At 39.6% G+C, this 23,533-nt stretch overlaps 2 protein-coding genes across 8 annotated transcripts in view; one reads left to right on the top strand and one right to left on the bottom strand.

Annotated features, from left to right (window-relative positions):
* Ppn (proteoglycan-like sulfated glycoprotein papilin) overlaps nt 1–13,056 on the top strand; it is a 189,038-nt gene extending 175,982 nt beyond the window's left edge. For 4 of the 7 annotated variants that reach the window (XR_013082378.1, XR_013082377.1, XR_013082380.1 and 1 more), the window contains exons 27-41: nt 163–342; nt 3,147–3,317; nt 4,019–4,237; nt 4,434–4,604; nt 4,980–5,390; nt 6,171–6,383; nt 6,704–6,874; nt 7,478–7,720; nt 8,984–9,303; nt 9,425–9,575; nt 9,989–10,495; nt 11,175–11,330; nt 11,417–11,530; nt 11,860–12,905; nt 12,992–13,056. Coding sequence is in view for 1 of the 7 variants with exons in the window: in XM_076789086.1 (XP_076645201.1) it covers nt 163–342; nt 3,147–3,317; nt 4,019–4,237; nt 4,434–4,604; nt 4,980–5,390; nt 6,171–6,383; nt 6,704–6,874; nt 7,478–7,720; nt 8,984–9,303; nt 9,425–9,575; nt 9,989–10,495; nt 11,175–11,330; nt 11,417–11,530; nt 11,860–12,062 (3,230 nt within the window). In the remaining 6 variants the exon portion in view is untranslated. Of the gene's footprint in view, nt 1–162; nt 343–3,146; nt 3,318–4,018; nt 4,238–4,433; nt 4,605–4,979; nt 5,391–6,170; nt 6,384–6,703; nt 6,875–7,477; nt 7,721–8,983; nt 9,304–9,424; nt 9,576–9,988; nt 10,496–11,174; nt 11,331–11,416; nt 11,531–11,859 lie in introns of all 7 variants that reach the window. The other 3 variants (XR_013082379.1, XR_013082381.1, XM_076789086.1) reach the window with 3 other exon arrangements.
* Nucleotides 13,057–17,202: 4,146 nt separating this feature from the next.
* On the bottom strand, nt 17,203–20,530 carry LOC143354874 (potassium/sodium hyperpolarization-activated cyclic nucleotide-gated channel 3). The gene is made up of 9 exons (XM_076789250.1): nt 20,295–20,530; nt 19,716–19,937; nt 19,453–19,639; nt 19,232–19,324; nt 18,515–18,649; nt 18,260–18,452; nt 17,965–18,156; nt 17,676–17,899; nt 17,203–17,618 (listed from the first exon to the last, which is right to left on the bottom strand). The coding sequence occupies exons 1-9, from the start codon at nt 20,528–20,530 to the stop codon at nt 17,340–17,342; spliced, it is 1,761 nt and encodes a 586-aa protein (XP_076645365.1). The 3' UTR covers nt 17,203–17,339.
* Nucleotides 20,531–23,533: the final 3,003 nt, after the last annotated feature.

The raw sequence follows: 23,533 nt of genomic DNA, 5'->3' as shown, positions 1-23,533 counted from the left end.
AGTCGCAATTAAATCACTAATTAATGTTCACTTTGAATACAAACATATTATAGCTTGACAAAAAAAAAAAAGGATGTTGATACTTTGGCTCGAAGTATACTTTAGTACTGACTTCCAAGAATTAATTAAATGCGAGGAAGTTAATTAATTGATTTATCGAAGATCCCTGCGAGCAACCAAAGGAAGTAGGTCCGTGCCAAGGCAACTTCACCAGATGGTTCTTCAACGCCGACTCTCAAACTTGCGAGACGTTCAAATATGGCGGCTGCAAAGGGAACGACAACAATTTCGCAACGGAAATTGCCTGCCACCAGCAATGTCTGCAACCGAAAGGGAGAAAAGGTACGTCTCTCTAAAATATTCTTATCAGTCCTTCATAATGCGATGCTCGTTTCTTTTTGCCTGAATCCTTGATTCCGTTAGGCATACATTCGACCATTAGTGACGGAACAATTTTTATATGACAAATTTTATTCGTCGGATTTTTACAATGAAACACTGTCTTATTACACAGATGAAGTAGACAGCACTACATTAGACTAATCAGTCGCGTGATTATTCGTGGGTTAATGCGGAGCGCCGTCGATGGTGTTTATGGAGGATTAAATAACTTATGGGAAACATTATCGTCTAACACTTCGTGACAGGAAACACTCGTTACGTTAGTTTCGTTTTAAAATTTAAGTGCTGCCGATAATAATAATTTAACAATTATTTCTTGGATAAGATGACCAGGGGAAATTGAGTGAATGGTTCATGGGAATAGCTGCTATAATAATTGGGGAAGGAATTAGGGGTTCGTATAGATTCTCAGGAGCAAAGAGGTGCTTTCAGAAGGAAAAACCATTTTTATTCTATAAAAAAAAAAGATTCAATATTCTCTATCCTACATTGTAATTTCTGTTTCCGAAAATCAATTTCTGAAATTGCAGAAGTCTCTAAATTAACAGGATCATTCTAAAGCACCCCTTTGGCTCAAACTCACAAATAAATTCAATCTCAAATCATCAAAGCAACCAACAAACCTCTCATTAGCGATAATCTACAACTAACAAGAACCCAAAATCGTCCATCAAATCGAGCCATTCTAAAAAAATCAGCAAAACCTCTGATCCTTGTTTTGAACCCTTAGACAAGGGTGTAAAATCGTAATGCGAAAACGTATTTGCAGTCAAACTGACAGACGTGTGCGTCCTGGAGAAAGACCCCGGACCTTGTCCGGGCTCGGTGTTGCGCTGGTATTATGACGCCGAGCGTCACACGTGTAACCAATTTGTTTATGGGGGTTGCAAAGGCAACGGGAATAGATTCCGTACGCGAGCTGCCTGCGAGCAGCGCTGCCCCGTAACAGGTATCCGAATCAGAATCAGCGAATTGCAAATCGTGGGAAAGTGATTGAATTTTAAAGAGTACCAGCTTCTCCGCTTCGCGAATAACTCCGAAACAGTCTCTCTCGGTGGTGGCGAACCTGGGCTTGAAACGGTTCCGGAACTGTTACATCAAAGTTCTGATTGAAACAGGTCTGAATAGACTGCGGAATTGCTATAATGCTATATTGCTATAAAAATTACCTGCATTAACACGTTGACTGCCACGTCACCCATACGTGGGTGACGGAATTATTTGTGCAGGTTTTAAAATGAATTTTCACGTTGATATATGCAACGCATAATATGCAAGAAAGTGGGAGGACTACTCAGTATCATACATTTAATTTTTTGCAATTTTTATTTCATTAAATAGCTTGCTTCGATTTTATGGAATTTTGGGGGTTTCTAGTTTGGCGATCAAAGTGTTAATAGCTAGGCACAAATTCCGATCCATCTGTTTCCGCGTTAGGCTCGGTATTTTAGTGCAAATTTTGCAGGCAGAATTCCATGCCAAATCGAGAGCAAATCGAGACCAAACCTTGGCATTGTTGTAGAGGGCAGGTCGGTCGCACTAAGAGCGATCCTAACCTTGCTCTAAGAGTAAACCTTGCTGTAGGGGGGAAAACGGAACTAAATGATTGAAAATACATGAAACTCAAAATTATATAATTTCGAAGTTCAAATAGAATTCTATTTTTCCTCCTACAGCAAGGCTTACTCCTGCCCTCTATAACGAAGCCAAGGTTTGGCCTCGATTTGGCATGGATTTGCAGTCAAATTCGGGCCAAATTCTGCTTCAAACAGGGCTTGGTACCAAATTGACCGCCCTTTGCTCGCGAAGTGTGCGCCAAATTTGTTCGAAACAGATTTGGCTATACATAGACATTTATTTCCTTTTTTTTTTATTATTAATTGTAATCGAGCGAAAGTGATACAACAGCATTTTTTAAATTGTTTAAATGGTTTTTCTATTTTGCATTCGATGTACCCATTATGACAGTTTTCAAGTCCTGTGGTGAAAGGGTTGAGAAAATGAGAGGCTGTTCCAAGTCGTTGACGGTGGTGGAACATTTGTTATATGTCGCTGAGCACACGCCTAATGAGAAGCACCATACGTTGTCTTTTAATTACATGTTGTTCTTCTGTAGCACTTAAAATGGTACACGTTGTTGCATCCGACGCGCGCTTCACGGTTTTTGCAGCACATCAACACGATCACTTTGCAAATCACGCTGACGCACCTGTTAGTTGCCTAATGATATATGTCAGTTACCTGTTAATTGCTGTGAAAATTAGGCAATTTTCACGAGGTTTTCATACGATGTTGTTTCTACTATTACTTTGGAAGTAATGTTGTATAGAATTACCTAGAGATTTCTGCTTAAACAAATTTTTATGCATCAGTTTATGAAAATTACACTCAACAAAATAGCTTCGGCATAATGGATTCAACAAAATGGCTCCATCATTCGATCGCTATACGTGACTGTAACAAACAACATCGAATAAAAATCATCGCAAATACCGACAATATTCCAATTAAATAATCGAATACAAGTAGGATGCAAAAGTTTATCGCTTTTATTTTCAGGAGTAGAGGATAATAAATAATCGCCGAATTATAACAACACATTCTCGAGACCTCAACCATTTGCTGTTCACGTTCCCATGAAATTGAAGAGTGGACTGAAACATTCGCGTCGCGAGGAACAGCGAATGGTTGAAACTCGAAAACAGCCTAACTCCGCATGACACAATAATTAATGCAATTAACAGATAGTTGCTTGCTGCCCCGGGCGGAAGGGAACTGCGGTGAGAAGCAACCCCGTTGGTTCTTCGATCAGTCGGAGAACCAGTGCATGCCATTCTATTATACCGGTTGCGGTGGAAATAAAAATAATTTCGAATCTAGGGACGCATGCGAGTCCGATTGCCCGCCTAAGATCGGTAAGACTATGAACACCAACAGGAATATTTCTCTCTTGCACTGTACCTACGCGAAACAAACACAGCCTAAATTTCGTAATACATTAACACTTCGTGGCACGAACTTTTCTAATTCGAGTATACGAGCTGTCTGCACGTCGACGTTTCGTCTATAGCCTGATGCTACATTTTTGTGTACACAAAATTCTGTATAAGACAAGAGATCTGAACTGATCTCCTCGGGCCTTGCCGAGTCCCGCGAAATTTTTGTATAGTTCGTTCGCTGCTTTCAATGTTTAAACCGAGACGTGGGAGGGAAAATGACTGCCATTGTCGAGAAAGCTGCAGTGCAACTTCATAATTTTTAATAAATCCGTGGAATTGCGACAGGAAAAATTTGAATGCTCCAAAAAGAATTATGACGAACAGAGTAGAATAAATTGTGGACTATGTATTGACACATTGATACTCTTGTATTCTTTTGTATACATTTCATTAAAATCTTGTGTTTCGTATTTGATTGAAGTCAGAATTAGAAGATCTTAAACAGCTCGAAAACTAAAGGAGCTTAAATAGTATAAAAGCTTGAATCGAGTTTGTCGTGCGAATTATTGGAAAAAGAGTTTCAGTCCAATTGTTTTCGACACTGGTAACATCTTTGCCTTCCACAGTCCAATGTCGGAGAATAAGCACATTTTAATGCTGATTTCATTTGAACGTAGAGCAAGACAGCTGTCTTTTGCCCGCACTTTCGGGAGAATGCCACAACTACACCCACCGATGGTACTACGACTCTTACGAACAACAATGTAGACAATTCTATTATGGCGGCTGTGGCGGGAACGAGAACAATTTCCAGAGTGAACAGGATTGCCTTAGCAGGTGTCAAACTGCGCTCACCACCCCCGCGCCGCCGAGTGTGGTCGCTGACTTTAAACCAGGTATGGCAGAGAATGTCAAAAAGATTTATTCGGAATTTTTGGAACCAATTTTTAACTCCGCGTAATAATTTCTTTTATGTATTTTCCCAACTGTGCAACTATCTGTCGGATAGAAACGTTTAGAACAATTGACATATTCAGTTAGGATAATTAACTAAAACAGTGTGCAGGGGTTGAAGGAACTCGTTCATTTCAGATTTCTGCTTCCTTCCTGATGATCATGGACCATGCTCCGAGGATCATATCAAATGGTTCTATGACAGCAGAGATGGCGTTTGTAAACAATTCAGATTTGGCGGCTGCCAGAGCAATGGGAACAACTTTAACAGTAGGGAGGAGTGCGAATACCGTTGCGGGGATGTTCAAGGTTCGTAACATGCTTAAAATTCGACTAAATAATATACTTCAAAGAATAACATTCATTCACTCGAGTTATAAAAAACAAACAAACTTAAGCTACAAAGATAACATAATAACTGTTAAGTGCAAATTGTACGACCCAATGCGTACGACTCCATTGTGAACGCGACCTCATGGAAATAAACTCAAACTAATACTAACGTAAAATAAAGATTTTCCATGATATCAAGAAAAATTTGAGAAGTGTATGCAAACCCACCATGAAGACAACTGTCTAATTTAATGCAATTGAATTGCAGCGCACAAAATTAATTCGCACCATCTATTATTCCCACGACGATCACGTAATAAACTAGTCAACGTGCATTATCTTTGTTCACAGATCCCTGCAGCCTGCCCAAAGTCGTCGGTCCCTGCAACGGTTTCGACAAACAATACTTCTACGATCACCGCACGGACTCATGCTACGAATTCGAGTACAGCGGCTGTCAAGGCAACAGAAATCGCTTCCAGGATCGGGACACCTGCGAAAGAAAATGCAAGAGGACGTCCGTCACAATTCCACCGGCTCGCAACGTCACCGTCACACCACATCCTCCCGCGGAGACTGTTTCGAATGCATGTTACGCTCCTGTCGATCCCGGCCCCTGTAATCGCGACGTCACTGCTTATTACTACGATCCTGAAAACCGGAGATGCCAGGCGTTCATTTACGGCGGATGCGACGGCAACGCGAATCGATTCCAGACCGAGGAACAGTGCGAACGTCTTTGCGGCAAATTCCATGGACAAGGTCAGAAATGTTACAATTTTTTAGTCTGCCAAATGTGGAAAGTATTATCGTATTTTATTTTAATATTTTCATATCAGTTCACTTATAGATTCTTTCAGTCGATTTTATTCTTGAAATGTTAAAAGTTCTTTCGTAGGAAATCGTTAACAGTAGAACGACCGAGCAATAAATGCGACTGACGTATATTGCTTTGTAACAGTGACAACACTGTGCCCATTCAGACCTCGTACAACTTTTATTGTAATATGTGCTTCAATGAAGAGGTTCATTAAAAAATTTCCGATGAAAACATTTTTACAATTCCAGTAATTGTAAAAGACAAAAATTAGGGAGCAGTCATTGTGTCGTTCTAGTGTTAAAGAAATCGATTTCTTGCATATGATTTTGGCAAGTATGTCCTGGCTGTTTGTAAGAAAACAATTAAAGCCGTGCCAATGTAATTGCCCTGGTGTTCCAGTCTGAATGAATGAATTTTTCGGAATCTTTGAAGAGGTTCATTAAAAAATTTCCGATGTAAACATTTTTACAATTTCAGTAATTGTAAAAGACAAAAATTAGGGAGCAGTCATTTTGTCGTTCTAGTGTTAAAGAAATCGATTTCTTGCATATGATTTTGGCAAGTATGTCCTGGCTGTTTGTAAGAAAACAATTAAAGCCGTGCCAATGTAATTGCCCTGGTGTTCCAGTCTGAATGAATGAATTTTTCGGAATCTTCGAAATAGAAATTGTAGATATAAAGGAGAGAATGTCTGTGCTGCAATTTTTAAATATTTATTGCAGACATGTGCAACATGCCAGCGGATCGTGGCGAGTGCAGAGGCGCATTCCGGAAATTCTTCTACGATTCTGTCAGCCGCGTCTGTCGCGAATTCGAGTATGGCGGGTGTGAAGGCAATGCAAACAGATTCAGCTCGATTTCCGAGTGCGAGTCGATTTGTATTCACCACGAGGAGCCAGTGCCAGCTGGAAACGACACGAACGCTTCGAACCTGTGTAAGTATCTTAATGTTCCCACTTAACGCATTATCTTCCGGCGATTATTCCATAATCTTTCCATGGCTGAGGATTTCAGTCATAAATCGACAGCTCGCCCTCGAAAACGTAATCTAATAATCTCGTTTGGAGTTTTTGGGCAAAAGAAGGGTTTTAAGCTTCCGGTAGATAAAGTGTTAATTACTCCATTTGCGTCGAACCGATCCAGAGACGAAAAAGAAACGAAGAAAAAACTGCAAATTATTTTATTGGATCGATAGAAGATTTTTAAGACGGGTGGTCCAAGGTTTTAATAGAATGTTTGAACGACGATGATTTAGCGATCTGTAAAGAACCGCTCGACACCGGCTCCTGTGCTTCCGGTACATCGATCAAACGATTCTTCTTTGACGAGGAAAATCAAAACTGTCGTGCGTTCATTTATACCGGATGCGGTGGCAATCGAAACCGATTCAAGACCTTCGAAGCTTGCATTCACACTTGCCTGCAGCGTAAGTCGAGGAAACGTGTCCGACATCATTTTTGTAAATCTTTATTCTCGAATTTACAGCTACCAGCTTCGAACACGGTGTACATACGTTCACACACTAGCTGCGAATTTTATCTCATTTTTCATTAACATTTTACAATATTCTTTTCCCCTGGATGTCCCCAACAAAAATTCCAAAATTCCTCAGTCCTGTTTTCGTTGTTCCCCGAGTGCAAAATGTAACATAGCTTACACCGCAAAATATTTTTTACTATTCTTTCGAACATTTTTTCTAACCCTTTGCATCCGAATGGTGACTCTACAACGCCGCTAAAAATTACCACACTATTAAAACAGGTTCTACATCACTATGTTCCTAGGAGATCGATAAAAATTTGAAAAGATAAAGAGAATTTAGAAACGTCGATGTATTATTTTCAACTTACTTAAAGAATTGTTTACTTGGCTGCAGTACAACATTTTTGGGACACCCTGTAGATCAAAAGAAATCTCTCGGTTTGGGAGTTGGAGCAGCTTCGGGTGCAAAGGGTTGATGAAGTTTTTAGATTTTTGGGATGGGAATTCTGTTTCGGGCAGTATGATTGTGAATTAATTTGTTTTTTAGCCACTAACGAGATCGACGTGGACAGGCCAGGGTATAGGACGGATCCTTGCGCGGAGGCTCGCGAAGATTGCAGCGGAATTCGATGTCCTTACGGCATCGAAGCGTTCGTGGATTCGCAGGATTGCCAGCGATGCAGATGCGTGGATCCTTGCAGGACACAAGTTTGTCCTGACGGCAGCAGGTGCGCGATCACGTTAGCCGCTACCAAGGACGGCACCGAGTACAAAGGCGTTTGCAGGCCCAGTAAGTGCATCGCACAATTATACGTCACACTTTTCAAATAGCCAAGGCGCACAGTGGTCCGAAATCGCCAAAACGTGGTCAAAACCTCATAACTTATTAAAAAAATTATTGGTTCCGCTTGAAAATTGGTAGTAGGCCGTTTTTGGGGTCGCTGATCACGAATCTGAACTTGAAATTAGAAAATTCGCTGTCCCATATTGACCCGAACGCGGGGAAAGAATAATTCTCCGGATAGAAAACTCTACCCTTTGTATTGTATAAAGTAGGTGTTCTATTCGCACTTCATAGTTCGCAAAGAAGAAAGAATTGAAGAGTTGCTGGTCTTGTTACGTACAGTAAGATCCCATAATAAAAAATATAGGTTTCCATTTGAAAAAACAAAGTTGACCTTCAAATGACCTTGAAAACGCCATACAAATAAAAAACTGATACTGCCTTGGACACGTATTTTACACTTTTTTAATATTTGTTACACTTTTCGAGATATTCGGCTGGAAAGTTTTCAAACGAACAGCCGATATAAAAACAGCGTTCGTGTTTGAAAAATATAAAAAAATTTCGGATATACGATTCTTTCTAAAAAACTAACATTCTATTCAATATCTGTTTAAATTTTAGACTTGGTGCATATCTCTCACAGTTTGACAAGAAACGCAAGGAAAGCACATGAAATACCTACTCTGCGTTACAGAAAACGGTGCTATGACCTTAGGGGCACCTAGGGGCAGCTAATTTTTTTTAGAATTGCAAGACGATACTATGTAGTAGAAGCTCCAACAAGTTTCATAGTGGGATCTGGTGGGACTTTTAACTTTCACTCTAAATCGTAAAAATGTATGCCTTCACTTTTACTCTTTCTTTGCATACACAGTAATCGGTTAACAATAAACATCTGGGACTAAAACCTATGCAACTTACCTCCACAAACAGCATCCATAATGCACAATTAAAATCGAAACGTTTCAACAGAATTTGTACACTGTGCACTTGAAATTCGCAATGTGCTTCACAAGCTTAAAAAGGTATGGTCTAATGAACTCGAAGTTCGGACTGTGACCGTTGGTCAGGTATAAAAAAAAAACGACCTTTTTGCTGTTTACCCCCACTTAGAAACACTCTTCGAGTAACCAATCCCATACCTAAAACTTACCTAGCTGAAAGTTCATTTTTTAGGTTTTGGCCACGTTTTCGGGCTTTGGGACCGAAAATTGTATTAGTACATTAAAAATTTTCATAAATTTTCCTTTCTTTTTTCTTTTAAAGCAACGAAGCCAGGAATCTGTCCGAACGTGACGAACAGCACTAGGTGCGAGCAAGAGTGCGTCACGGACGCTGACTGCACCGAAGATATGAAATGCTGCAACAATGGCTGCGGCGCTTCCTGTTTGGAGCCCGCCGTTGAGGAAGTTCCGACCACTCTGAGAACCTGGGTCACCTCACCACCTGCTGGAGCGGAACCTGCTTCGATCCAGCAACCGGAAGAGCCACGAGTTAGTGCACAGGAAGGCGGTTATGTCACTCTGACTTGCATCGCGAGAGGAAATCCGAAACCGAACATTACGTGGAGGAAGGACACGACATTGGTAATTTCGCGCGTCCTTTGAAATGTTTTTGGCGCGAGAGAAAACGTACTTCTTCGCGTGCGACTATTAATTGGAGTTATATCGGACGAACTGTAGCAAACATAATTATGAACGTCCACAGATCGCAACGTCGGAGAACAGGCGTCGCATACTGCACGACGGCTCTCTGCAAATCATCAATCTGTACAGATACGATGGCGGAACTTACATTTGCATAGCTGACAACGGCTTGGGGCCACCGGTAAGAGTGGAATACCAATTGGTAGTCACAGGTACGTACATGTCAACTGACGCGTGGATTCAGTCTTGCTAATGGGTGATGGAATGATTACAATTATCGTTGCTCTTCACACTGCACTCGTTGCGATAACCAACTACAATATATAAATTCTCACGGTGTTTCACGATGGTAGCTAACGTAGACTTTAACGTTTGCTGTGGAATTAGTCAATAGAAGTGTTATTGATGCTCTAACCATACAGCGGAAGTGACGTGATTCCTGTAAAAATTTTTATTTTGCATAAAGATCCGCAGTCTACTGATCAGACTAGTTGTCAGAATCACCGTCACTTTCGCTCTCTTCTAAAATTTTCCCGAGGAGATTATCTCTTCTAACGACTCGAGGATTGTGAACAATTTACAACTGTAAGGACCACTATGCATGTTATTGTCTTGCATCCCGTAGAACCTCGACAAATGGCCGCATCCATACTAGGGGAGCCGAACACGGTGGTGACGATCACGATGAACTCGCCTGTATCACTTCATTGCTACGCGATAGGTTGGCCCAGGCCTTTTGTCACCTGGTGGCGAGGCCACGACATAGTGCCCTTGATCTCGGACGTCTATGAACAGGACTCCGACTCCACTCTCATAATCCGATCGGTCACCTTGCCCACTCTAGGCGTGTACACTTGCCAAGCCTTCAACGCCATTGGCCGGGCTGTGTCCTGGTCGGTGACCTTGCAGGCGGTTGGCCCAGTGTATAACGTCAAACCCGAGTACGAACAGTATACCAAATACCTAGTCGAACCGCCTAGCAAACCTCAGTATCCGTACAGACCAAGCAGAAACGAGACCGTGAATTATCAGACCTATGCTCCTGTATATCCCACTAGACAAGCCCACGTTACCACTGTGAGTACTATAGGGGTGTTGACCACACAGACGCCTAGTCCTTCCAGGTATATAGGTGAGGAGAATGCACTTTTGGTTTTTCGTTTGGTCCAATTGCAATGTTGATTAAGATGAGGATTTCAGAGATTTTTTAATTTTGTGGTCAGATTTTGAAGAAAACGTGAGAAAATAGAAGAAAGGTAAAGGGGTGTGAAAGGGATGTATAGATACCCTAATTTGTACTTGAGTTTCTAGCGTGCAACTTTAATTTTATATAATAACTGTGTTTGTAGCTACATATAAAGAAAAGATGTAGAACATTAAAATTACAGTGTTTTCTCGATATATATCGATATATATCGTGAGGGCCCTCACAGAGTATACCCCGCGGTAGTGGGGATAATTCTGCGACTTTTATCAGCAAGGTATTTGCGACATATATGGAGAAAAGACCGTATACAGAAAGTGTCAGGAATCATATCTTTAAATGTAAAATTGTGTCTAGGATATGGAAGAGAACAATGCAATTGGACGCATAGATTTTTCTAGTTGCATTTTCGATTGCACACGCTTTGATCTTGCACGCTGCACTGCTTTCTCGCTTGCCAGCATGAGTACTAATTATAAAAAATTAACAGTTTCTTACAGGAGCCACCGGACAAGTAAGATACCCTTCAATCTGCTTTTCTGCAATTTTTATTCTTCGACTAAATGTATCTGTAAAAATCTCTAACGAACAACATTACATTCCGTAGTTCCTGTCAACGTCAGTATATCGATAGGACAAAATCAGTTCCCCGAGGAAAGTGACATAAGCATCGTCTGCAATGTTGACGGTTATCCAATTGCGAGAGTATCCTGGTACAAGGATAACGAGCTGATTCATCCTAACGAACGAGTACAGATCAACGGTTAGTCTTCAAACCAACAAGAATTGTAATTTACAAAAATTTGATAATATTGATTCGAAATCGATTGTTTTGATTTTTCTCGACAGAGCTGAACAAACTCGTGATTAACAATGCGAACAAAGAGGACTCGGGGAGATACCGTTGCGAGGCTACCAATGAGTATTCCTCAGCCTCTGAAAGCGTGGATATAGTAGTCGCCGGTAAGTTATGGTCACTCGTTTCGATTCACCAAAAATCATTCACAAATATTGCTTTAAATTGCATCTACTTGTTTCTACAAAAAAAAAAAAAAGAAAAAGTAAAAATCCGCAGTTTGTGTAGAAAAATGTGTAGATTAAATACAAAATAGAAAAAGCATTTCAAGAATGTAGAGATGCTGTTGTGTCCTGCAATGAATGCGGACAAACTTTATTTTGCGTAAAAATCCGGAGTCCACTAATAACATTGACCTCAAATCCAGACGTTACCAACGTATAGGCAGCTCGAACGGTATCACCGATCGTTGACAAACTTTATTCATCATCCCCAGGCATCTTCATCCACCCGAACTGCCAGGACAACGCGTTCTTCGCGAACTGCAAGCTAATAGTGAAGGCGAAGTACTGCACGCACAAGTACTACGCGAAGTTCTGCTGTCGATCCTGCACAGAGGCTGGCCAATTGCCATCGAGAGGGGCTCATCTGAACAACGCGTTGAGGAGGCGAAGGGACATCCTGAAGTCGCTGGTCTAGGACCCAGGACCTAGTGTTAATAGTGCGACCTGGTCCGATCAGCGGGTACATCAATCTAAAAACAGAAAAGAAACAAAAACAAAAAATCGAGGGGACACGACAGAAACCAGCACACGTGCTTGCAATCGGGGTTCAATGGGGTCAAAAGGCTATAAATCGAGATCAACAGCCGCGTCTCGAATCGATCGTGTGCCCCTTAAATCGACGTTAATTCACTGCCAAAGCCTTAGAACGTCTATACATAGGTATCCGTAAGATATGTTAAGCAAACAGCGAGGCTCCCTGATCTTCGTCGCTGTCTCATTCGAGGCTTTTGTCATCCATGTATATACGATCTGACGCTGAATCCTAGTCGGTCGAAGCCATATTAGGCGGGATAATTAAATATCCTTCGGGCTAGCGGGACCGGAAATGATCCCCGAACCTGGTCTCCTTCTGTTTTCATTTTAATGACGTTCACCGGGGCGGTTTCCGGCGCAGAACTTGCATTCGACGATTCGAAAATTGCGTGTTTAATGAAGACGTTACTTAGGACGGCATCTTGCGGACCTTGAAAAACTATGATGCCTGTAGCTGATGATCGAGATAACGGATATCATTGATTTGGTCACAGGAGAACTGGTGAAAGAAAAAACTGTGGCTTACTCTGAACCATTTTTCTGTGCTTTAACTGTATTATAAAAAGTGCAATAATGCAGCTGATACGTGCAATGTCGTCTTTATGTTAATGGTAGAATTACTGGCAGAGCTGAAAAGACTCATTGCAGGGATTTTATTTTACATTGCGATGGTACTTTCAAAACCATTCATTTATCAGGAGCAAATTTTATCGAATGCGGTGTTGTCATGGTTATAAAAGATTTTAATTGGGTCCATTCATTTATCAGAAGCAAATTTCATCGAATGCGGTGTTGTCATGGTTATAAAAGATTTTAATTGAGTCCTTTCGATCGCTCGGCGAATTCTAGCGTTAAACGAAATTTTTCAAAGTCTAGCGACACAGAAAATTGGTTTGACGAAGGTGACTAATTCGATGAAGGATTAACAGCGTATTTCCGAGAATGCAACGAAGATGCGCCGGTGATCATAATCGCGAGCAATTTTCCGTGAATCATGGTGCAAGTCAGCGACTCCGTCAAATCTGCGAGACAGAGAAACGCATCAGGGGAACAAGAAAACGTCGTAGATCCCGCGGAGCTCGTGTTCTCTCGCGCTTAGCACGCTAACGATAAGTTAAGAGCCGCGTTCGTTTTTCGCGTCATTTCTCTTTGTTCTTCTCCTTTCTCTTTTTTTTTTATAATTACGTTTCCTTTTGTACTCATTCGATAGACGCATGCGTGAAGAGACGAACGAGAGAGAGCGAGAGAGAGAGAGAGAGAGAGAGAGAAAAGGTTGGAGAACTTGTACCTATTTGTATGAAGCATATACGCACGTTACGTTGTACCATATAAAATAGTTTGTTACGCAATATGCCATTTATATACTCTATGATACTGTTAACACTTATTCCTTATTCGATATATTCGGACATGATCGCCGTAGGAGGCGCCGCCGCCAAATAGTTCGCGATCACGAAAGCAAAAATCATTCGCGATCATGTGCGAAACTCATTTCGCGATCACGAGCGAATATACATTCGCGAAGGTGCAACGTGTCGATCGCTGTCTCATTCCGTAATCAAAATTACCAGTATGGAGGACGAAGGATTTCGAGCTAATATTGCACTATTTGCGTTGCATCTTTGCGCACCGATCGCTCGCAGCGCTGCAGGAATGCACGCAGTTACGTTCTCGAAGCCGTACGATCAGTTTTGTAGCGCTCGAGCCGCGTCGCATGGTCATATTAACGTGTTGCATTTATATATTTGTTCCTGAACATTTTAATCGTAATGTTAACTACTATACTGTTACTATGTACACTGTATCGTCTATCGTGAACCCTGGGCGTCCGAGAGTGAGAGCTCCGATTAATCTGTACAATCAACTTTCGCCACGATGTTGCCGTTTTTGTTACTCGAGAATATTCTCCGTTTATTACAGAAACAGATTACTTTTAAAATATGCTAAAAATTCGGTGAAAGGTCGCTTGGAAGACTTCAACGCCCGGTAGATAAATTTTCGTAGATATTTTTTTTTAAATTCAGATTGACATCTGAAAGAAGTAGCATCGTCGAAAATTAATACTCGAAAGAATGAACATTCGTAGCTTTCATAATTTATTCGGGCATCTGTTTTGATAATATAAATAAATTAGTTGCGGTTGATGTGTAAAAGGAAGTCAGTGCTACCGATTGATAAACGCTCTCAATCCCGAACGTCAAAGGAAAATATCAGTAGTATCGTAGCATATCAAGGATTCCGAAGGGAAAGGTACCAAAAGCATTTATAAATCATAAGCGTAAGTCTCACTCGATTCGAATCGAATGGAAAAAATTGAATCCACGGAACCGTGTAGGAAGGGACACACCTCTTTCATCTTATCGTTTCAGTCACAGTAAATGACAGTGCCTTATTAGTCGCCCTTTCGAAAGTGGTCGGGGAAAGAGTGCTAAATATCAATATCGACAGGACAGCTATAATGCAGACGAGTCTTGCGGACGAATTCCTCCGACTTTCATTTATCTCTCATTTTCACTTTCGCGATCAAAAATTCCACAAGCCTTTGGCAAACAAATTCGAAAAAGAAATAAATTTTGGACGCTTATTTCAATATATTGTCTTTGATTTACTATTTTAGCACAATTTAGTACTACTCAGTGGCTGTTATCGGATTATAAAATTTTTTCTATGTAATTATTCTAGAAGAGAATGTCAGTTCGCTTCATTGAAAATGGTTTGATCGCGAAAGCGTGGAAATATTTCGTGGTTAGGACAATCGTAGCCCGGTTCAAAGCCTGAAGCATATCGACAGAAGTGTTTGGTATAATTCTATGGTATAGTCTTCTCGAGGAATCGTTCGTAAAAATTGCAAGGAACATGTTCAGTACTCTTCGCCCCCGTACTCCTCTAGATCTGACCAAACTAGATATTTACACGACTCGAACAGATCTGTTGTAACGTAACGACGCGACTGTCTAGTAAATGTATAAATAGTTTACATAATTTACGTCGCATAGATATCCCGCGGAGCGGCGTGTCGGGGCGTAGATATATAGTGACTATACTATGTCCGTGTTGTCTCGAATCGAAATGTCAAAAACCGAGCTGCGCAGTACGCGTGCGTGTACGTCGAACTTCAGTAGATCCTCTCTATTCTATAGGAAATAATTTATATTTCTACCGTGTGATTTTAAGTATGTAAAATGACCTGTACACCCACTCGCCCTGTTACACTAGAGATGTATATAATTCTCGCTATTACGTATTAATCGTTGACGAACATATCTTTGAGCATGAGCGTTCAGAACCTCCTCGTCGAGCTTGCGAGGTTCGTGGAAATGATCGTGGATGGTCGTTCGATGGTTTTACTCGTCGCCTTTCGGGAATCGATTATGCTACCTTCTGACAGTGCCCCGTCGACAGTAAACACCATAGTTGTACAACGTAGGTCCAAAAATGTTTGTTTCCTATTTTATTTTTAACGTGACAGCCTTCACTCTTCTAGGAATGAAGGCATTACTATTTTATTTTCAATGTGTCACTTTTCATTTCTTTTTTTTAGGGATGAAGGGCTATTTTATTTTCAATGTGGCCGTCTTCAATTTTGTAGGGATGAAGGGCTATTTTCTGTTTAATGTGACAGTCTTCAATTTTTTAGGGATGCAGGGCTATTTTATTTTTAGTGTGCCAGTCTTCAATTTTTTAGGGATGAAGGGCTAGTTTATTTTTAGTGTGTCAGTCTTCAGTTTTTCAGGGATGAAGGCGTAAAAAATATTGCATTGTTTTAAACGGCCAGTCTTGGTCTAGTAATTGAATGTACTATTGCGTTTACAATAATTTATTAAAGTATAGATCGTTCATTTCATGTTGTATAATTTTGTGTTGAAGCATTTTGTCGACGGCCCACTGTTGCCAGAGAGGTAGTACAACACTGTCAACGTAGAAATTGATCAAACAGATTAACGATTAGTAATAGTTACACTTTGAACGGAACTGTTTACGTGTTACAATTATTTTGTGCGACCCGAACAGTTCTGGTATTTTAATAGTAACGTGACTAGAACAGCTAGACCTAGAACGTCAACCTTCTCGTGTAAATACAAATTCCCATAGCGTAAAAGTAATTTTTACAACGGACTCGGTGATTACTTTGAACTACATATAATCGTCTTGAGAAGTATTCTAGGAGGGGGGGGGGGGATGAATATTTTTCCGAGGAATTGAAAAATCGTTTTCTGGAGCTTCCCCGTTTGATTCCCGTAGGGTAAGACTAGCTGACAACGCTAACAACAACAAGAATAACAACAACGTGGAACACACCTCGCGTACAATCGATAGGCCCTTTCGTTTCTGACGTCGACGCAATTTTTGTCAGTGATTAGTTTTTCTACGGTCTCTAGGTAGATTTCTAGCATAATTTTTGAATGTAAAACGATGCCCGCGATCATCGCTGCGAATATCGAACGAAGGTTCAAGCGTTTTACTGGAAAGAGATTTGCCAAAAAAAAAGAGCAAATGTACGAAAGAAAAAAGAAAAAGAAATACGAAGAAGAAACTATAAATTAATCACTTATTCATATCTCCAGTGTATTATCTGTACGTGCATAGATTACTGCGACAGTGCTAAAGATTTTAGTGAGTGTATTTGTAATTGTAAGTATCTTAGGTAACGATTAAAATAATATAATATAATGATATAATATAATATATAAATATATATAATTATAAAATAAAGGTAGATATAAAGGAATGCTACTATACAAACAATGTATGGACAATAATAATATATAAGATCCTTAAATATATGGTTAAACAATCAAGTCGGTCATTATTCTGTTTCTCGGTAATCTGAGATATATGTATATGATTTTTTTTTTTTTTTTGGAGGTACCCTAATTGATATTCAGTGTCAAGAAATTTATTTCTTCATATGTTTATCTAAAGCTTGATTGAAATGACTTTCTAAAAGTAACTCATTTATCAGCACCCTTAAAATAATTCGTTTATTAACAGATACATATTAACACTGGTGGAACACATTACACAGTGGAACTAAAATAAGTCAACAAATCAGTATAACGAAATTCAATTTACTTCGATATATTACTAAGACGTCTTTAAATTCCTCTTAAAATCTGTGAAGTGACAGCTGGCATATTAATCGAACTGTCATCATCTTTTATGGCATAGATATTCGACGCTGGTCTTGCGAAGAATTTCGAAGTAAGTATCGCTTATGCTGCTCCTCGATGTCCACAGCCCTCTGGATCCTTTCTGAAGCGATGTTCTCGAGTTTCGCGAATAATTCTGTGTGCACGGCAATGCACTTTCTAAAATCTTTGCGATCCAATCGATACACCTCGCATACTTCAATTGCAATCACACTGGCAACTCTTCTTTGATCCGGCACCAACAACGCCACCTCTCCAAAATGCGCTCCATCGTCCAAATGACAGATCTATGGATCATTTATTATCGTCGATTCCGTGAAATTCAATTTTCGATCTGAAATCACCTCTTTCCCGGTCGGCGTTAAGACAGCAACTGTTCCAGCCGAAATGAAGAACATGCAATCACCGTGAGCTCCAGCTTTCACTATAACATCGTTCGGCAAGTACAACTCGAACTTCAAGGCTCTTACTATCGCTCGCAGCACGTGTTTCGGCAACGCCTTGAAAATCGCAACATTCTCAACCAACCGGTGATTTGCTTGGAACGCGATTTCCATTCGGAGTTGTTCTAAAAATTGAGAAGCAGTTGTACCGAGCATTTTCTATTCAGTTAATTATTGGTAACTCGATTACCCGAGAGATTCATCAATATGGACTTCTCGCGGAAGTAGCTGAACCTGAAACGGTACTTATAGTAATTCAGAAGACGGTTCTTCATGTGCATAGGCAACTGTTTCTGTATCGTGTAAGCGATCACTTGGTTCATGATCTCGTGGAACTTCGATTTCGACTGTCTCGCCAGTGCTTTTATCTGAATCAACATCACTGCAACATAATATTATTATTGCTCTAGGAGAAATATTTTTAAGCGTCAGTTCGTTTACTATCAGATCATTTCGAGCTGTAAAAAGTTTTGTCATGGATTCACCTACGATGTAGCAGTCGAGCAATCTGCCCATTAACATCAGAAAGCTACTTAGTATAAGGTGACCATCCGTGATGGGAATGTACAAGCCATAACCGCTGGTCGAAATCTTCTCGACAACCATGAAGAACGAATGTTGAAACCTGTGGCCGATGTTGTCGTGATCTAGCCCAGTCATCCAACACTCCTCGCAGTCCTACAGTCGAAGATTATGGTCAAGGTTCGTCAAATTTTTCGATCAAATGATCGATGACGTACTTCCGGTGTGGTGTTGGTCAAATGTAGCATTAGTGCTGGAATTAAATAACTGAGACAGGCACACCAAAACATCATGTATACTGCTAGTAAAAGCGTGGTGAACACTTCGTAGTATAAGTGCATCACTCCGAGATACTGAAACGTAATTAATACAGTTGTTATCAGTGGATGTTTATGCAATTTTCAAGTTTTATGGACAAATTTTCAGAAAGTGGTGCCAAATAAAATCGTATTTTCATTGGCAATAGACTTTGTAGAATTTAATACTCAGTTTTTGAACATTTCTATGTGCCATAAATGCAGAAAGATCCGCAGTCTAACTATCAACATCAAATGTTTGCGATCAACATCTGATTATGATAAACTGATTTTACAGGAAATCGGAGTGCTTGTCGACATCATTGGAAAAAGAAGTTGTTATAAACATTACACAGCCAGAAATAATACATTTATCAGTCTACTGTGTTCGATAATTTAATGCATGGTTCAAAAGTTATTCTGTATCTTGAGTTCTATTAATTATGTTTGCTAAAAGATTAGATGGCATGATGGTCAAGGGAGTGCTTGTCGACATCATTGCCAAAAGAAATTGTTATAAACATTAAACAGCCAGAAATAACAAATTTATCAATAATCACTATCGCGGCGATCGAGATCTACCGAAATTAATTGGGGTGGGGGAGTTGCGCACCGCGTACCGCGCAACATAGTACATACCAATATGGCAGCGCCCTTACCTGTCAAAGACGCTAAAAATTTCACATCTTTACACACGCATAACTTTTGAACTACCGATCTCCAAGGATTAAACTTTGGATTTTCGGCATTTTCTCGCCAAAATCTACTGGATTACGTAAGAAAAAGTTAAAAATTTCTGGTTTCCTGAAGTAAAGTTTCGGCAAAGAGCGAGAGTTAGAAGCTTGATTTTGGACTTTTACCGTGAACCATTCGAACAGATTGTTGATCATCTGCGTGTAGCGAAAAAGTTTCAAAAGCGGTAGCATATTAATCACAATGACGAAGATGTTAGTATGCATCCCTGGAAGATACCGCCACGGTAATGTTATGTGGTCCCAGGGCAACGATGTGATAACATCCAAAATGAAGAATGTCTTTATGTAATGCCTAAACGAAAAAGATCGACAAAAATAGTTTTCGATTGCTTGAATAAAATTGCTACGAAAATGCTCTGATCTCTCACGTGAGTATAATCCAGGGGTCCAATTGCACTTGCATCTGTTTCTTGTCATAGTATCCGCTGACGCATGACATCATTATGTCCACCCAGCATATGGCATAAATGAGGATATTAAATTTGTCTACTCGAATCTCGTCGTGGCTCATCACTACGTAGCAGACGGAGAAGGGAATCGACAGGAAAGCAATCATGTAGACGATTAACATGATCATGTCCCAAACGAATCTAGAAATTAACCAGTTGCTTATAAATCCAGAAATTCATCAATTAAGATTTATGCTCCTGTAGAACATTTGTTGCTTGTTCTTCTTGATTGTACCGGGTCGGTGCAAAAATAATTGCGCACTTTGTCCCCGAATTTTAGAGTTGGTGTATATTTTGCTTCGTTTATAATATTTTCTATATTATGTTAAGTTTACATTGCTGTTTGTCAATGAATATATTAAAGAAGTTATAAAAAGAAATTGAAAGTGGGTATCCGGTTATTGACATAAGGGTTGAACTGATGAAATCCGTAATTATTTCTGCACCGATCCAACAATAAAATTATAAAAATTATATTCATTATGAAATTATATTCACCTCCACCTACTGAAAGGGTGGATGATCCACCAATACTGAAGATCAGCATGTCTTCTCCCTTCAGCGAACATGGCTGCTATGCTATGCAAATGCAGATTCGTTTTAGGCGTATTTTCACTGACATTGAACATATACTTCAACTTTTCCGGAAAGGTATATCTTTTGCCTTTGATCATTGAGGAAGACACGCGCAATCTGTCCGAGTTTATGGGCAGATTGCAATCATGCTCCGCCATATTCATGTTTCACTGATATTTTTAATCTCTTTTTCAATTAATCAACTTAAAACAGCCGTACAAGCTGTGTGTATACAATTCCAAAGCACTTTCCTCGTTTTTTAAATCCTTTAACCTTTCTTCGATCGAATAAAATAGAATGGAGAATGAATGAATGATAGCATTGAATGAAGTTGGCAAATTCAGCACCGATTTGAAGTTCGACGAAAGAATCGACAGGGGCTAATTACTGGAGATGTAAAGTGGTCCAGAGTATTTTTAGTTGTTTATTAAAAAATTCTCGACGATCAAGAATATATCCAATCACGACCGGTTAGTATGGTACAATGAACGTCTATGAACCAAAGTACACATGTATAAACGTCTATTGTTTGCAGTGCGTGTTGCGACGATGGTGTTTCGATCGGGATGCACGGGACACGACGACAACGTGAACGTAAACGGGATTAGGTTTGTGCGTGTATGGATCACGAGGATCAACTGTCGTAATTGACAAATTAGAACACGGAGGTATCGGTACCAGGATGTTTAAAGCTGCGATCAGGGGGATAGTAATCATCGTTTCAACCCTCCAACTGGTTCAATTTGTTGCTTAACATACGCTTTCCTATCATCGAACGCTCGAGAACCGCTTCGTTATCTGAAAATCGAACTATTAAAAGTGCCAAAATATTTTAACATGCATCTATAGCATATAAAATTGAGCTATACGTCGTATAAAAGCTGTCTGAATACGAACTAATGTGTGTGTGTGTGTGTGTGTGTGTTTGTGTCTGTGACTGAATTATTCGACTGCGAGCCTAATGGTGTAAATCTTTTAACGATTATCCCCTCGAATTTCTGTGTTCGATCGTTTCGAATCGGTGTCCATCTTCATGGGTGTCTAAGTATCAATATGTTTAAAGCGCCAGCTGGCTTCTATAACGCAGTGAACAGTGAAAATATCCAGGAACCATTTCGCAATTACTCGCAGTTTGAAGAAAGCTTGCTCTGTTTCGCTCCTCTCCAGTTAGGGGGTCAAAAAGCGCAGCTAGAAAACGGTCTCCGTTAAAAATATAACTACCCACTTAAGTTAACCTCAGTTATCAGTCTTCCCGGATATTTCTGTTTGACGTTTTAACGTACTCTCTAGTCCAGTAAAAAAATACGACCCTCGGACGTCGTCTCCATCGAGTCACTACCGTAGAAGAATCAAAGTAACTTGCTGCTCGATCTTCAGACGGCAATCGTCATTTTTTTTTTCTTTCCGAAAAATTCAATACACGAATTTTCTTGATTCATTTTCGGAAAAGATTGGAACAACTTACTGCTCAAACTTGAGACTATAATCGCCATTGGCTCTTTCTGTAAATAATTTCAGAGGTAAAATGTATTTTTTAAAGACACAAATCGCAACGATCAGAATTATTCGGTGTAAACGGATTTGTTTTTTTTTTTTTTAGGTTTCGATCACGATGATTCTTCTACGAAACTTTCTCGTCTATGAAAGTTTGCGCTTCTACAAAATCGCACTAATCGATCGACGACTATATTGTTTTCGTGGCGTTACAGTGACGTACTAGTACAAACATCGATCTGCGTTCATATTTAACAATCGCGCTATCGAGGCTAGAAGATTCTTCCGCCGTATGCATAATATATGTATAAATAATTTTTGTCTTTGGATACACCCAGGCGACGTGTGTCGCCATTTTGACGGGTAACGATGTCACACATTACTCTCAGATAATACAAAACTTTTTGCCATTGCACGGATCACATATGAAACTATCACGACGAGGAACGTAATTCTCTAAAATTATAACAGGATTTTATTAGAACTAATTGTTCATAGTGTAAACCAGATTTTAATACCCAATTTTTGCTGACGAGTACTCTGCATTTATTAGATCCAATTTGATCAGATTTAACGAATGTGGTTTAATGAATGTGTCGATCTATTAAATTAGATTCAATAAATGTAGTTAAATACATACGTGGATTTGATGAATGTATAGATTTATTAAAATACATTTATGTCTTATGCAAGGGATATGTGTGACTTCGTCGGTCATCTATTAAAACTATTTCCAATATCATTTTGTGACACATTGATTTTTAAATGCATGAATTATCAACCACTCTAGTCATTTATTTAACAATGACCACGGGGCACAACAAACACATTCTTTTGGTGCGGCTCTTGTCACCGAGTCTGGCAGATGTTCAATGAAATTTTGTAAAAGTCAGATCAACGAGCTTCCCTAACATTGGTTATTTATTATTACTAGGCACTACTCCACCATTAAATCGTATTTTCCGTTTCCTTTAATACTCCGTCGCGAACAACTTGTCGAATTGGAAATACTTTCTTTTCGTAGAGTATTCTTTAACCCATTAAATTTCATTGTTCAATCTCCGAAAAAAACGAACTTATCAATAAAAGCCCAATTTATTAAAAAAGAAATCATCCATTTGTACATGTTAATATATTTGAATAAAGCTAAGCTAAATTGTATTTTATCACTGAGAAATTTAATAGTATTTCCATACAAAATAAAATAACTGCAATTGTTTGCGTTAATTTTCCAGATCGCAATGTACAAATTGAGTGAAAATCACGGTCTTAATAAAAGTTAATGGGTTAAATAGGATTATGATACTAGTGTGGTAAGTAATCAATGGCCATTTGTACATCTTGTAGCGTCTCTCGATAAAATCACGATAAATACACTTTTACATACTGAAGTACAATCAAAATGAATAATAAATTTCCTTACAGTCACAAAGACTATAGTCGTCTAGTTCTAATTTTCAAAGATACCCTGCGCACAATTCCAATTAAAATCTCCAATGGAAAGGCCATCGATTCCCCACCGATCTAACAATCTCGACTCACACAGAACAATTTCTTTACAGCGAACGGCAGCCAGTACACATCTGGAACGATACGAAACGTATGAAATCGTTACAAAATCGCCTAGGAATCCTCGGATTGGTTCCACTTGGTTCGTATATGTATCA

Source organism: Halictus rubicundus, chromosome 6 (assembly GCF_050948215.1).
Source record: "Halictus rubicundus isolate RS-2024b chromosome 6, iyHalRubi1_principal, whole genome shotgun sequence".
NCBI classification, from domain to species: domain Eukaryota; kingdom Metazoa; phylum Arthropoda; class Insecta; order Hymenoptera; family Halictidae; genus Halictus; species Halictus rubicundus.
Note: the sequence above shows the minus strand (reverse complement) of the source record. Positions and strands in the feature narration are given on the sequence as shown.

Coding starts and splice junctions, on each gene's coding strand:
- LOC143354874 (XM_076789250.1), bottom strand. CDS start 20,530: ATGGCGGAGCATGATTGCAATCTGCCCATAAACTCGGACAGATTGCGC. Junction 19,325..19,452: donor ATCTGTTCGAATGGTTCACG/GTAAAAGTCCAA, acceptor GAAAATCCAAAG/TTTAATCCTTGGAGATCGGT. Junction 18,650..19,231: donor GTAAGGGCGCTGCCATATTG/GTATGTACTATG, acceptor ATTACGTTTCAG/TATCTCGGAGTGATGCACTT.